The 15,952-nt window shown below is 35.4% G+C and overlaps 1 protein-coding gene across 9 annotated transcripts in view; it reads left to right on the forward strand.

Moving 5' to 3' along the window:
• The window catches only part of KIF20B (kinesin family member 20B), a 74,785-nt gene that overhangs the window by 35,928 nt on the left and 22,905 nt on the right, over positions 1–15,952 (forward strand). For all 9 annotated transcript variants that reach the window (XM_027111996.1, XM_027111997.1, XM_027111995.1 and 6 more), the window contains 4 exons: positions 4,649–5,879; positions 6,221–6,359; positions 12,201–12,320; positions 14,636–14,696. In XM_027111996.1, coding sequence (XP_026967797.1) covers positions 4,649–5,879; positions 6,221–6,359; positions 12,201–12,320; positions 14,636–14,696 — 1,551 coding nt within the window. The remainder of the gene's footprint in view (positions 1–4,648; positions 5,880–6,220; positions 6,360–12,200; positions 12,321–14,635; positions 14,697–15,952) is intronic.

Raw genomic sequence — 15,952 nt, forward strand, 5'->3', positions numbered from 1 at the left:
TCCGCTGGACCACCAGGGAAGTCCCTGTTATCTCTTTTTGATAATAGACAGCCTAACGCATGTTAAGTGATATCTCACTGTAGTTTTGATTTGCATTTCCCTAATGATTAGTGATGTTGAACACCTTTTCCTGTACCTGTTGACTATTTGTATGTCTTCTTTGGAAAAGTGTCTGTTTAGTTCCTCTACCCATTTTTAAATTGGATTGTTTGGCTTTTTGGCTGTTGAGTTGTATGAGTTCCCTATATATTTTGGATATTAACCCCTTGTCAGATAGACGGTTTGCAAATATTTTCTCCCATTCCATGGGTTGCCTTTTCATTTTGTTGACTGATTCATTTGCTGTGTAGAAGCTTTTTAGTTTGATATAGTTTCACTTATTTATTTTTTGCTTTTGATGCTCAAGCTTTTGGTGTAATATCTAAAACCTGTTGCATAGTCCAGTATCAAGGAGCTTTTCTCCTATGTTTTCTTCTAGGAGTTTTATGATTTCAGGTGCTATGTTTTAAGTCCTTCATCCATTTTGAGTTGATTTTTATAAGTGGAGTAAGATAGGAGTTCAATTTCATTCTTTTGCATGTGGATATCCAATATTCCCAACACAATATTGAAGAGACTGTCCTTTTCCATTGAGTATTCTTGGCTTTCTTGTTAAATAAGCTGGACATATGTGTGTGGGTTTAATTTTGGGCTTTTGAAACTATTTCATTGGTCTATGAATCTGGTTTTATGCCAGTACCATACTGTTTTGATTACTGTAGCTTTATAGTATAGTTGAAATTAGAAAGTGTAATGCCTCCAACCTTGTTCTTTCTCAAGATTGCTTTTGCTATTCGGGTCTTTTGTGGTTCCATGTGAATTTTTAGATTGCTGTTCTATTTCTGTGAAAAATGCCATTGGAAATTTGATAGGTATTGAATTGAACTTGTAGATTACTTTGGGTAATATGGACATTTTAACAATATTAATTCTTCTAATCCATGAACATGGAATATCTTTCCTTATTTTGTATGTCTTTTTTCATTCTCTTTCACCAGTGTTTTATAGTTTTCAGTGTAGAGGTTTTCACCACCTTGGTTAAAGTTATTCCTAAATATTTTATTCTTTTTTATGCTATTGTAAATAGGTTTTCTTTTCTTATTTTCTCTTTCTGATAGTTTGTTGTTAGTGTACAGTTTTTTGTTTTGTATAGTGTTTCTTGTATATTGATTTTGTATCTTCCAACTTTAGTGAATTTCTGTATTCCAAAGGTTTTCTGGTGGAGTCTTTAGGATTTTCTATAAAATTCTGTCATCTGTAAACAGACAGTTTTACTTCTTCCTTGCCAATCTGGATACAGTTTGTTTCTTTTTCTTGCCTGATTCTCTGGCTCAGATTTCCAGTACTAATGTTAAATAGAAATGGTGAGAGTGGACATACTTGTTTTTTCTTGATCTTAGAGGAAAAGCTTTCAGGTTTTCATGGTTGAGGATGACATTAGCTGTGGGTTTGTCATATATGGCTTTTATTATGTTGAGGTACGTTCCCTCTCCAGTCTGTTGAGAGTTTTTATCATGAAGGATGTTGAATTTTGTTAAATACTCTTTCTGCAGCTAGTGAAGTGATCATATGATTTTTATTCTTCATTTTATTAATAGAGTATATCACATTTACTGATTTGCATATATTGAACTATCCTTGCATCTCTGGGATAAATCCCCCTTGATCATGATGTATGATCCTTTTAATGTGCTGTTGAATTCAATTTGCTGATATTTTGTTGAGGATGTTTCCATCTATGTTCATCAGTGATATTGACCTGTAATTTTCTTTTTTCTAGTGTCCTTGTCTAACTTTTTTATTTGGGTAATGCTGGGAGAGAGCTGTGATTTTAATTTATCAAATGGGGTCATAAGATTAAAAATCTTGTACAGTCACTTAAGTTTTTTCCCCCGCATTATATAATAGTATCTGAAAGACCTTTCATAAATGCTTGTGCTTTTTCTTTATTTTTCTCACAATGTCAACTGTGATTAGCATATAGGAAGATAGAAACCTATTTGTATGTAGGATAGTAGATTTAATTTTAAATATCTTTTCATGATCTTGAAAATGCCTTCTTAATTGAACAGATTCGTTACATAGAGTACTATTATCTCTCATCTAGGCTGCATGAGAGCCTGCCACAGACAGGAGGAAAAACTTAAGGGCTTGTATGTCATTACTATGTGATATTTGACATTTATCTCTTATGGAACAGTTACATGTAGGGCTGCCATATAGGGGCTTAGTAATGAAGCAAACTGATATGTTTAGATCCCAAATGTTATTACACGGGTGACTATCAAGGTCTTCCAGAAATTTAGAAAAATAGATTCCTGGAGTAGTGTGCATGTACCCTCAAAGTGTTTGCGTGTACAATACATTCCAGATTTATCAAGTCAGTATGTTTGGTATTTGTTCTCAAGAATCTATATTATAAGCTCTTTTGCCAATTCTCTAAAACTAGAGAACCACTGTTATAAAAAAGGCGCTGTAAAGAGAACAGCTCAAAATTTAAAACAAAATTGCACTAAAGTAACCACGTTAATATAACTGAGGCATGTTAGATTATAAATTTGCACATATCTAGAACCAGAATAGTTTACTGATGACAAAAGTTATGTTTTTCTGATATAATGATAACGTCTTAGAGATAGAAAAGGAGAACATAAGCTATGTAGCTAAATTTCAAAAATAATTCATTTACGGGGACCTCCATGGTGGTCCAGTGGGTAAGACTGCAGTCCCAATGCAGGGGGCCTGGGTTCAATCCCTGGTCAGTGAACTAGATCCTGCATGCATGCTGCAACTAAGAGTCCGCATGCTGCAACTAAGAAGCCTGCATGCTGCAAATAAGACCTGGCACAGCCAAAACAAATAAATAAATATTTTTAAAAGTTCATTTAGGATTATTGTTCATGTATATAAAGATGCATTAGACACAGAGAGTCTGCTGTCAGGAAGTTTGGAATCTAGTAAATGAGAGTGACAAACATATTATTTCAGTATAATCTAATGTGCTCAGATGCATAGTATAATATGGTGGCACACACTAAAAAGAAAACTATAAAATACACTTTTTAAAGATTCATTGGACAGTTACCAACTGAAAGTAACAGGTTTCTTAGTTAGGAGAATTTCAATCCATCTCTCCCTTATAACTGTCTTCTGCTCTTATGGATTTTATATTATATCTGGTGCCTTTAAGCATGAGGAGTTCGATTCTCAACATGCTTAGTGAGACTACCCAATAAAAATATAGGTAAAATTGACAGATAAGTGGCCAGTGGGGGAGTGAATGAAGGTCAAAGGACATGTTGAGTTGATTATATCAGTACAGTATTGTGTAGAAACTTCATAAAAATTGTATTAGAGTTGTGTATATAAAGTTCACACATATAAACATCAAACCATGAAGTGAAATAGAACAGGAAAAAAATTTAAAAACCAAAGCATCAGATTCTTATATGTTTTGAAGTAATTTTCCCAGGATATGAGACACTCATCAGATCAGTTATTATATCAATGGAAATTGTATGAAGACATAAAAAGATAAATTTGTGTATCTGGAGAATTGAGAATTATGTTTCAAGAGTTAATCATGTCATCTGTGAGAAAAATTTGAACATAGTTTATACTGGACAGTTGTGTGAGATGAATTAATTTGTCAAATATTAAGAATTAAGTTTTAGCTAATAGTGCATCTTCTCTGGACATAGTTTAATCTATACCAACTATGTTCTTGTGCTTGTATAACATTTACAGAATGCTTTAACATACATTATATATTAACTTATTTGGCCCTCTTAACACTATCCTGTAGTAAGTAGGGCAGGTAGAAATATCCTTATTTTAGAAATGTAGATATTAAGCCTGGAAAAGACAAACTTTTATTTATTTTTCATTAGCTGAACTCTTCTGTACAGATTTTCAGTTTCTAATAATATCTAACTGTATCCCAAGCACCGTGTTCTAAGCTCATTGATTATCTTGATCTTCACAGTAACTCTGAGATAGGTGGTATTATTGCTATTATTTTCCATTTTCCATTCGAGGAAGCAGCTGTGGGGTCAAGCAGTTTATTGACAGTTATGCAGCTAGTGAAGGGTAGGGCTACATTAGACTTGGCATAAATTTAACCATTTTTCTCCTAATTTTACCTGTGAAAGTATCAGGTACTCAGTTTGCAAATCACTAATTTAGTAGATCTACAGTATAATTGTACTTTAAGACTGTTCTTTAGTCTGCCTTAGGGTATAATTCCCTACCTTCTATCTCATAGTAATCATAAGGATTTGTAGTAGACAATTTAAATAACATAAAAGCTATAAAAAGAAAGTAGAAGTAACTAGTAATCCCACTCAGAAGTAGTTACCAGGATTTTCTTGCACATCCTTTGCTAACTTTTCCTGCTGTGACTTAATGGAACTACAATTTTTACATAAATTGGTGTATGCTATGTATGTTTTGCAACCTGATTTTTCTTTTTTACTCGATAGCTTATTTCTGTTTTTCATTAAAAGCGTGCTTTCGTATGTTTCCTATGTTTGAATATTGGCTTATATGGTAACTTTTTGATTTTTATTAAGGTTTGCTAGATTAATAATAATTTTTTTTATTTTTAAAGGACCTACACATGTTAGTCCAGCCATCACTGAAAACCAAAAGAAAAGTGAAGAAATGCAAGAGAGCATTTCAGAAGATGAGGAAAACATTAGAGTTTTACAAGAAAACAATGAAGAGCTGAAAACACGTTTACTCATTGTTGAGAATGAACTTAAAAATGAAAAGGAAGAAAAAGCAGAATTAAATAAACAGATTGTCAGTTTGCAGCAGGAACTCTCTTCTTCTGAAAAAAAGAGTTGTAGTTTTAGTGTAGAGGTCCAACAAATTCAGTCGAATTATGACAATGCGATTTCTGAATTACATGTGCAGAGAGGCATAAACCAAGAGCAGGAGGAGAGGATCATGAAATTGTCAAAGGAGATAGAAACTGCTAGAAGAAACATCACAAATAATGTTTCACAAATAAAATTAATGCAAGCAAAAATAGATGAATTGCGTACACTTGATTCAGTTTCTGAGATCTCAGACATAGATTTACTCAATCTCAGGGATCTGTCAAATGGTTCTCAAGAGGATAATTTGCCGAATACACAGTTACATCTTTTGGATAATGATTATTTGATAAGTAAGCAAGTTAAAGAAAATGGTATTCAAGAACTTGGTAGGGAAAGGTCTTTCCACTCTACTGTTGAAGCCATTTGGGAAGAATGTAAGGAGATTGTAAAGAGTTCCTCCAAAAAAAGACATCAGATCCAGGAACTGGAAGAACAAATTGAAAAATTACAGGCAGAAGTAAAAGACTGTAAAGATGCAAACAATAGACTAAAAACGGAGGAGAGGGAGCATAAAGATCTACTAAAAGAAAAAGAAAGTCTTATACAGCAGCTGAAGGAAGAATTGCGAGAAAAAACTGTTGGTCTTGATATTCAAGTACAGCATGTAGTTGAAGGAAAGAGAGCACTTTCAGAACTTACTCAAGATGTTACTTGCTATAAGGTGAAAATAAAGGAACTTGAAGCAATGTTAGAAACTCAGAAAGATGAATGTAGCCGTTCAGCCAAGTTAGAACAAGAAATTATGGAAAAGGAATCTATCATTTTAAAGCAAGAAAGAAATCTGAAGGAATTTCAAGCAAATCTTCAAGATTCTACCAAAAACGCCAAAGATTTAAGTGAAAGGGAAGTCAAATTGAAAGAAGAAATCACAAAATTAACAAACAATTTGCAAGATGCAAAGCATTCACTTCAATTAAAGGAAGAAGAAAAAGAAACAAACTGGCAAGAAACAGAAAAGTAAGCTAAAAGTTATTAAAATGTTTGAAAATATGGAAAGCATTTATTGACTTTTCTGTGTAGCTTTTAAAGAATCTGGGTGGGCATATCTTAATCTGGTTAAGTATTACATGTATGATGACTGAAGAGCTTCAATTTTGTTTATATAAACCTTTGGAACCAAAAGTTATATGCAAAGATCTGTTTATAAAATCTCCTGAAATCCTCCTTGAAAGATTTCTTCATGGTTTGGACATTCCAAATTTGTGAAAAGATCTAATTTTGTATATTATTAGTAGCTCACGCATATGATTCTAAGTGATTAGTGATATGTCACTATAGATAAGTGATTTTTTTTTTAGGTTGAAAGAGGAGCTCTCTGCAAGTGCTGCTCTTACCCAGAATCTGAAAGCAGATCTTCAGAAGAAGGAAGAAGATTATGCTGAGCTGAAAGAGAAACTGGCGGATGCCAAAAAGCAGATTGAGCAAGTACAGAAAGAGGTAGGTTATTTGAAAAAGTGTGTGGCCAATTTAAATGATAAAGATTGTTTCCCTTATATATCAAGTTTAGACACTAAGTTTAGTATTGACCAGAACATTTGTCAACTCCATAATTTTTCTTAAATGATGAGAAAAGTTATTTCACAAAAGAAAATTTAGTCAGATTAAACAAACTGAAGGATGTCTAATATTAAGAAAAATATGTGCCTTATGTAAGATTAGAACCTTTTTTTTTTCTTTTAAGGGCTGCTAAGTTCAAGTCCCCCCAGAAAAGTAAATAGCAAACTTTTGTTTGCAGATAGTATTTAGGAGAGTATGTAGTGCAATTGTAACAAGTTTTTATTATAATTTGATTTAAAAATAGGAAATATAATCACATGATTCCAAATTTAAAATATATGAAAATATGTATAGTGAGGGAAAAAACCGCCTCCCAGCCATCAAGTTTCCCTCCAAGGCGTCAGATGTTACCAACTATTTCTTTTTCTCTTTACTTCTCCCTCCTCCCTCTGTTTTTCCTTTATAAAAAATGGAAACATCCTATAAACACTATGTGAACTATGTGAACCTTGGTTTTCTTCTCTCAATATTTCCATCTCAGGATATAAAGAGTCTCCAAATGAGCTTTTTTTCTTTTTTATGACTCTGAACATTTATTTACCATTAATCAGCCCCGTATTGTTGGACAATTAAGGTAATTTCCAGTCTTCCGTTAATCATGCAGTGATGCCATTTTGAACATTTGCAAGTCTTCCTCTGGTATAAATTCCTAAAAGTGGAATTTATGGGTCACTGGTTTGTACATTTGTAATTTTGATATTTATTATGCTTTTTAGAGATTATGCTAGTTTACTCACCAAAACTAATGTATGAGAACAAGAGAGTATTTTTCTCTATACTCTTATCCACAAAGTAGTATTTTATCTTTTCTTTGTTGTTTGTTTTTGTTTTTGTTTTTTTGCATACGTGGGCCTCTCACCGCTGCAGCCTCTCCCATCGCGGAGCACAGGCTCTGGACGCGCAGGCTCAGCGGCCATGGCGCACGGGCCCAGCCGCTCTGCGGCATGTGGGATCTTCCCGGACCGGGGCACGAACCCGCGTCCCCTGCATCGGCAGGCAGACTCTCAACCACTGCGCCACCAGGGAAGCCCCTATCATTTTTTTTTTTGATATTTGCTAATTTGACATGTAAATAGTGTACCTCAACTATAATTCTAACTTGCATATCTCTAATTAAGAGTGAACATTTTTTGGTTTAAAATTCATTTGTATTTTTTTTTCCTGTGGTCTGTATATTCATACTCTTTGTATTTTAGTTTGGGTTATTGTTTTTCTTTTTATTATTGCTTTGTGGGAGCTTGTTACATACTTAGGAAATTAACTTTTTTTTTTTTAATTTAAGGGTGATTTATTTTACTTAAGGGTGGCAGTGGGAATAGTCATAGATTTCTAATACAAACCAAATACAAAAATCAAACAACCATAAGCATAATGAAAATCTAAATATGAAAAGCTAATCTTTTAGGAGAAAAATAAGGAGACTATCTTTTTGTTTGTTTGTTTGTTTTTTGCCAGTGGTAATGGATATGTAAGGATATTGACAACAACATTGGAATAGCAGAGGAATTGAAAATGCTATACATTGATCAATGGGAAACTAGCTAAATTAATTATATTGCATATACATAATAAAATACCATGAAGAAAGCAAACACATATATAGTCTTTGGTTGAACCATAGACCATTCTAAGTGCTCTACATTACATATACTATCTCACATAATTTCCCAACAATACTACTACTATCCCATTTTACATATGAGACAAGAAGTTAAGTAACATGCCCAAGATGACACATATATACATATATTTTTTTTCTACGTCATAATATTGACATTCAGTCCAGTAATCCTCCACTGTAGCAGCTCCTTTACTTTGCAGTGAAAATTGATTTGTATATTTTCTGGAAATTAACTTTTGAAGGATATTAATTATAGATATCCCCCTATCTCTCCCCCACATTGCCATTTTTCTTCATTTTGATTATGTTCTTTTTTTTGCCTTGGAGCAACTTATTTTTCTTTTATGACTGTGGGATTTTGAAGCATAATTAGACTTTTTTAAAAAGCTGAAGTAATTTTAAATATTTTTCATTACCTTGAGTTAGTTACAAAAGAATACTTAAATGTGTAAGGTCTGAAGAATATTGATACAACAAATGCTTGTGGGTCTCATCGATTTTCTGTTTCCTACCTCCACTGAGGTTACTGTAATGAATGTTTTGTGTTTATCTTTTTTTAATCTTTTAAAAATATAAGTTAAATCATATTTGTTTTTTTATCTCTAAACATTATGTCGTGTTCTGAGCATTTTCACATCATATTCCTGACATTTATGTATGGTTATAATTAATCACTTTCACTGCTGTGTAATACTCCACGTGTGACTATACAATTTAGTTATCTATTCTATAGTTATCTATTCTATTGTATTTAGTTATACAATTTTTGATTAATGGAAGAAAAATCCAAAAAATACCACCATAGATAAAATGCAAAATATATGTTGTTTCTGATAATTATACACAGAAAGTTTCCAGGCCACACAACAAGTATTTCAAAGTGGACTAGATTAGAAATGTAAGACAGTAAAGACGACCTAAACTGTAATTAGGCATCGGAAAATGTTTAGTCAGATCAGCAAGTTAAAAATCATAATTTGGAAAAGCACTTGTTTGTCATTCAGAAGCCTGAATTGTTTGCTTTCTAGGAATGAAATTTTGGCCAGGGCAGCCTTTGTTTCTCCCTTCACTGGATATAAATTACCTACCTTTGGATTTAGTGTAGATTCTGAACTTGTAAAATAAATTTCAAATGACATTTCGTTTTTAACACCTCAGGATCAAGACTAGAGCTTCTATAGGTGGTAGACAGGCTTGAAAGCTTTATAAATTCTGGGCAAATGACAGGTAAATGGATTAAATTACTCCAAAATATAAACTGCAGTCCTAGCCCTATGCACCTTATTGCCTTTTGTTAGGTTCCTTTCACTTAGCTAAGTAGTCCAGAGGGAACTTTGGATTTACATTCCTATTATCAGTCCACATGTTGTTCATAGTATCCTCAACAAAACAAATAAGGAAATAACCATTAGGCTGTATTTAAGCCTTCATACATTTTCCTCATTTCTATCAAATGTAATGTATGAGCAAGGCCTGTGTAGTTTGATTTTGAATTACTGATTGTGAGATCTGGTCTGCCTCTCTTGACTTTACTACAGGATAGGCTAGAACACCATTCCTTTGTCTTTTCTGATCTATTTAAAAAATATTTTTTTTTTTTGGCTGTGTTGGGTCTTCATTGCTGCGCACGGGCTTTCTTTCTAGTTGTGGTGAGCGGGGGCTACTGTTCGTTGCGGTACGTGGGCTTCTCATTGCAGTGGCTTCTCTTGTTGCAGAGCTCGGGCTCTAGGCACGCGGGCTCAGTAGTTGTGGCTCACGGGCTCTAGAGCACAGGCTCAGTAGTTGTGGCACACGGGCTTAGTTGTTCTGCAGCATGTGGGATCTTCCCGGACCAGGGATCGAACCCGTGTCCCCTGCATTGGCAGGCTTATTCTTAACCACTGCACCACCAGGGACGTCCTCTTAAAATGTTTTTTTGTTTTAGATTGTTGTAATATAGGTTGTTTATTTCTGTTAAGTGATATCCTGGCTGAAGATTCTTGGAGTATAGAAACTTCCTGGTTTAAGATACTATTTCTGAATACCATGATGATCAGTAAGCATTATCAAACATGGTATAATTGACTTGTATTCATATGGAGCTAGTTACTCAGTTCTTTAAAAATGGCTTCTTTTTCCAATTAAAAACTTTTCATTATAATACATTATTAGGAAATTTTTAAAAAATTAATTTATGTGTTTTTGGCTGCTTTGGGTCTTCCTTGCTGCACGCAGGCTTTCTCTAGTTGCGGCGAGCAGGGGCTACTCTCTGTTGCGGTGCACGGGCTTCTCATTGCGGTAGCTTCTCTTGTTGCAGAGCATGGGCTCTAGGCACGCAGGCTTCAGGAGCTGTGGCTCACGGGCTCAGGAGTCATGGCTCGCGGGCTCTAGAGCGCAAAGTGGCACACGGGCTTAGTTGCTCCACGGCATGTGGGATCTTCCTGGACCAGGGCTCGAACCTGTGTCCCCTGCATTGGCAGGCGGCTTCTTAGCCACTGAACCACCAGGGAAGCCCAGGAAATATTTTTTAAGAAATGAAGGTAAAAGTGAAAGCCTTCTCCCCAGTCTCATTTCTCTCTGCTTAAATATGACCACTCTTGACAGTCCTTCTGTATTCTTTTAGATCTTTTTATATGCATTTTACATAATAAATATATGTAAATAGTGCTTGTATGGTTTTATTTTTATAAATGGGATCAACTATATATAAATAATTCCTTTAAAAATATATTATAATTTTAAGATTTTTTTATAGCAGAATTTAGGTATTTCTTTTTAAGTAATGTTTTATTGTATAGATGACTATTTAACATTCCTCTAAGGGTGGGTATTAATAGTGTTTTCTGTTTTTCAAAATAAACAATGTATGATGTCAATGCTAATAATAATAGAAGCTTAGTCTGGATTGGTTGTTCTGAGTTTACATGTATCATCTCATTTAATTTTCACACAAATATTAGGGATAGGCATTTTTTTAACTTCCATTTTATGACTAAGGAAGTAGGCATTGAGAGAGAACTTGTCCAAGTTCACTTGGCCAGTAAATGTTAGAGCCAGGATGGAAACTGAAGCAGTCCTTATGTGCATCTTGGTGCAACACGTAGTTTCTGTACTTTATTGGCAGACAGTTTATATCTGTAAAATTGATGAAGATGGTGTTTATTACTGGAAGTCCCATATTTTTGAACAAAATAAGCCAATAAAAGTAAATATTATTAATGTATGATTATAAAAGGAATATATATTTATTGTAGTAAATTTGGAATATACAAAAAGCCTAAAAAGAAGTGTAAAAATCACCTGAAACCAAACCCCTCAGAACTATTATTTTATTATTATTTATTTTTATTATTTTATTATTATAAAAAGCTTGGAGATACCATGCTTTTTATGAAGGGGAACTTTGTTCAATTAACTTCCTTCAGTTTTTGAGATCTCTAGGATTGGTATCATGGAAATTGGACTAAAGGCGTACATAGATTACCTGCTATCTCTCCTCCCGTTCCCTTCCCTTTCCCCTCCTCTCTCCTCCTCTCCTCTAAGATTTGCATACTAATCATAGTGCTTTTTTATTTCTTTAATAGGTTTATAGAATTAAATTACCAGTAATACCAAAAATCAATTGACCTTCACTTGCATGGGTAACTTTTGATCTTGTAATTGTTCCATTTTCATTCTCTATGTGCCATTATTAGCTTTTGAAGTATTTCTTATATTACTGGATCACATTACTTAATAGATCTTGGAAATCTGAGCCAGTGTTTTTCCCCTAGAGTATCTCTATTGATTTTTCCATGATAATGATTTTGCTGTTGCATGCAAGAGTCTATGTTGTTTCTTTTTTGAGAGCACTTACAGGGTTTGAGAGTCTTAAAATATTGTAAAAAGAAAATGGCCTCTTCATATGTATCTCCCTTGGAGTATCAGGAAATTTTCTGATAATCTGAAGCCATATCATCAAGAAATTTTCTGATAATTTGAAGCCATATCATGTATGTTAGAATCTGTAATTTTTCTCATGTGATTTAAAGGACATGAATCTTTGAACGAGTGGCCATGAATCTTAAACAAAAAGCAATTAGTATTTCTAGAAATATTTAATTTGATTTATTACTTTGTAGGTATCTGTAATGCGTGATGAGGAGAAATTGTTGAGGATTAAAATTAATGAACTGGAGAAAAAGAAAAACCAGTGTTCTCAGGAAATAGATATGAAACAGCGAACCATTCAGCAACTTAAGGTAACAGTTTTGTTTTTAAAGGTGATTTTAGTAGATTCTGTTGGTATATTTTAGTGTTTAATTAAATGTATCAGTTCTTTTTTTTTTTTTTTATGTAAGAAATGGATAGTTTTATTTGAGCCAATCTGAGGATTATAACCTGGGAGACAGTCTTTCAGAAAGCTCTTAAGACTGTTCTACCCATTAGAGGTCAAAGCAGGGTTTACATACCTTTTGAGACAAAGGGTTATACATCAAATGGTATATTGTTGACAGTTTACACAATCCAGATCTGCAGTACAAAGGGAGTAGTGGGTAGTCATGGCCCCTTTCACCATAAGCAGGAAGGTTATCTCCTAAAGCATTATCTTGCTGGCACCAGGAGAAAATAGCTCTTTACAATCCAGCAGGCATTCCTGTGTCTTCTAAGGAAGGGTTAATGCAGATGCATAATGCACACTAAAGTGGGGTAGGGGGTGGGCACAGACAGAACTTTATATTTGAAAAAAAAAATTTTCTTTTTTTCCTTATCCTGCCTTAAAAATGTTTTGTTTTGTCACAACTTAGTGAGAACTCTCAGGTGGTAAACCCAGCCCAGTTGTCTGGTCAGGGTGCGCAGCACTGCTGGGGTTGCAGCAGAGGTGCGTTTGCATTTGCGGTCAGGGAAGGGTCCTGGAGCCCCAGCTCTGCCAGGGTCAGGGTTAGCTGGGGAGCCCTGCCCGCAGTGCCCGAGTTCGAGGCCTCCCCACCCACCCTGGATTTCGGTATCCTGGGCACCATCTGGACAGCAGGTGGCTGCAAAGTGTGGGCTGCGGCTCCCAAGCACCACACCCTCTCCTCGGTGGAGCCAACTCCGCAAACCCCTCCTTCTGGGTCTCAGACCAACCCTTTCTCCATCTGTCACTGCAGTAGGACGTCCCAAGGTTTAGGGAGATTTCCAGTCCTTGGGAGCAGGGTTTCGGGGGGACTGTCTCCTAGTCTGCCTGCATGTTCCCCTACACCCACAGAACAAGAGTCATGGTGTTTTCAGGAGACTTTTTGGAAGCCTTTAGGAAAATAAGCTGTTAAAAAATCCTAGGGACTTAAGGATCCAGTAAGATCCCACATACTGTGGAGCAGCAGAGCCCGTGCTCCACAACAGGAGAAGCCACCGCAATGAGAAGCCCGCGCACCGCAAGGAAGAGTAGCCCCCGCTCGCCACAACTAGAGAAAGCCCGCGCGCAGCAACGAAGACCCAGTGCAGCCAAAAATAAATAAATTTATTAATTAAAAAAAAATTCCTACTTTCAGGAAGACAATTATTTCACGATTCCAACACCTTAGGGGACTTTGGGGAACAGCTATGAGTACTTGGTGATAACAGATGATTTCAGTGTCAACCCAAAGGTATGGTGAGGTTTCAAAACAGATTGAAAACTTGTTACAGTGCACCCCTATGTAGCCAGACACCATCTATTGATAAGTTCTTTCCATCACTGCCCGAGCACCTCCGTGGTTCTCTGTTTCCGTCCCCTTCCTTCCACCTCCGTCGCTCTCCGTCTGTTTCCCTCCCCGTCTGTCCACCTCTGTCCTTCGTCTTTTTCCGTCCCCGTCCGTCCACCTCCTTCGTTCTCCGTCTGTTTCCATCTCTGTCCGTCCACGTCCATAGTTCTCCGTTGTTTTCCTCCTTCATTCTTTGTCTCTTCACCGTCTTTCCATCTCTAGCTGATTTCATAATAGTATTCAGAGATTTCCAGGTTCTGTAATGATTATTCTAAAACTTATAAAATGAGAAGATATTGCTGAAGTTAGATGAGAGAAGGAGTGAAGGTTGGATTACCTGGCAGGTTAAAACTAGAATTGAAGGATTTCCAGTGCCCAGAAATTAACCTTGCATCCTTTTCAAACCTCCCAGCTACTTTTTACTTGTATGGCATGTGGGGATTCTATTTTTTCTGCATTTTGAGTTTACTGTTAAGGAATTTATTTATGGTTTTCTTTGTCCCTCCCACATTAAATACATAGTAAACTTTCATTTCTCTCTCTTTATGCTTTTTGTGTTGTGTAAGAGAACATACATGCTAGCTTGAAATGTTGAGTGAAGAAGAGGATTTGGCATTTTGGGGGTAGATTAAAGGTTTAAAGTTTGGGGGTTTTGTTTTGTTTTTTCTTATTACCACTCTCACCCTGCCCTTTTCTCTGAGGTGAAACAAACTTGGGAGCTGGAGACTATTAGTCAGCCTTCTAGGAGACAGATTTCAAACTTAATATTAAGCCCTGTTTTCAAGTCCCACTATTAAATAATGGGGTGTAGTTAAGTTACATTTGCATTTAATTCATATTCTTTTATTTTGCAGGAGCAGTTAAGTAATCAGAAAGTGGAAGAATCTATACAGCAGTATGAGAGAGTGTGCAAAGGTCAGAAACAAACCTCTACTTCCAGTACTAAAATGACTGCAAGATAAGTAGTTAAAATAACAATTGGTTTAATATTTTCCTTTGAAAATTGTAAAGTTAAAGAAGGGTAACATAAGATGTAACTTTATTAAAAGAGAAAAGCATTGATTCTAAAGAGTAACTTACCACCATAAAGTTTATCCTTGGAGAAGTAAAACATTAAGAAATATTCAGTAAGGCCTTCCCTGGTGGCGCAGTGATTGAGAGTCCGCCTGCCGATGCAGGGGACACAGGTTTGTGCCCCCGTCTGGGAGGATCCCACATGCCGCGGAGCGGCTGGGCCCGTGGGCCATGGCCGCTGAGCCTGTGCGTCCAGAGCCTGTGCTCCACAACGGGAGAGGCCACAACAGTGAGAGGCCCGCATACCGCAAAAAAAAAGAAATATTCAGTCAAAGCAACATTGATTTCTAGATAATGGCCAGTATTTTGTGAAAAATAAAATTAAAGTTACATAGGTCACAATGAATGGAATGGATTTCTAGTCAAAATAATATAAAGGTTATACTTCAAATAAAATATCTTTAAAATTAAAAAATATTTTTAAAATGTTTTTAAAAACTAATACTTTAGATTGAAATTGTATGTGCTAAATTTTTTTTATCAATTTGGATTGATTTTTTTATTTGAAATATTACAAAATTATCTTTGTAGATGATATGTACATATTTCTGTTCATAAAATTATGCAGATTCCTCTCCTTCCCATCAGTCACCCCTTAACTTCTTAGTTGTGTGAGTAGTAGAGCTGGGATTTGAACCCATGTCTGTTTCAGTCTTAAGTTCCAGACTGTCTTCACTGATTCATGCCATTTGTACTTGGCCAACTAAAGAACAGGTGTAAGACAACAAGATTATTACTTATTTGGATGACTTGGACTTTTGTGGGGTTCACTTAGATCAGTAACTTCGATGTGAAAATATATCTCTGCACACAGTCCTATTTTCTCCTACCTTTTTAGGCCACTGTCCTCTAATATCTCCTATTTCCGTAATCTTTTTGGAGTTTCCCTTTACTTTGGCTGCTTTGTCATTGTTGGTAGATGTGAATAGATACTCTGAAAAGCATTCTTTGGACCAGGATATAGTTTTTATCGTATTTTAATTTTTTCTTTCTTTGCCAGATATTGAGACGTGTGGCATAGGCCCATTTTGAGTACTTTTAATCTTCCATCTTCTCCATGCTCTTTAAACTTTCACCCAGATCACTTGTAACCTACA

Source organism: Aethalodelphis obliquidens, unplaced genomic scaffold (assembly GCF_003676395.1).
Source record: "Aethalodelphis obliquidens isolate GAN/ISIS:26980383/991018 unplaced genomic scaffold, ASM367639v1 scaffold11, whole genome shotgun sequence".
In the NCBI taxonomy this organism is placed as follows: Eukaryota; Metazoa; Chordata; class Mammalia; order Artiodactyla; family Delphinidae; genus Aethalodelphis; species Aethalodelphis obliquidens.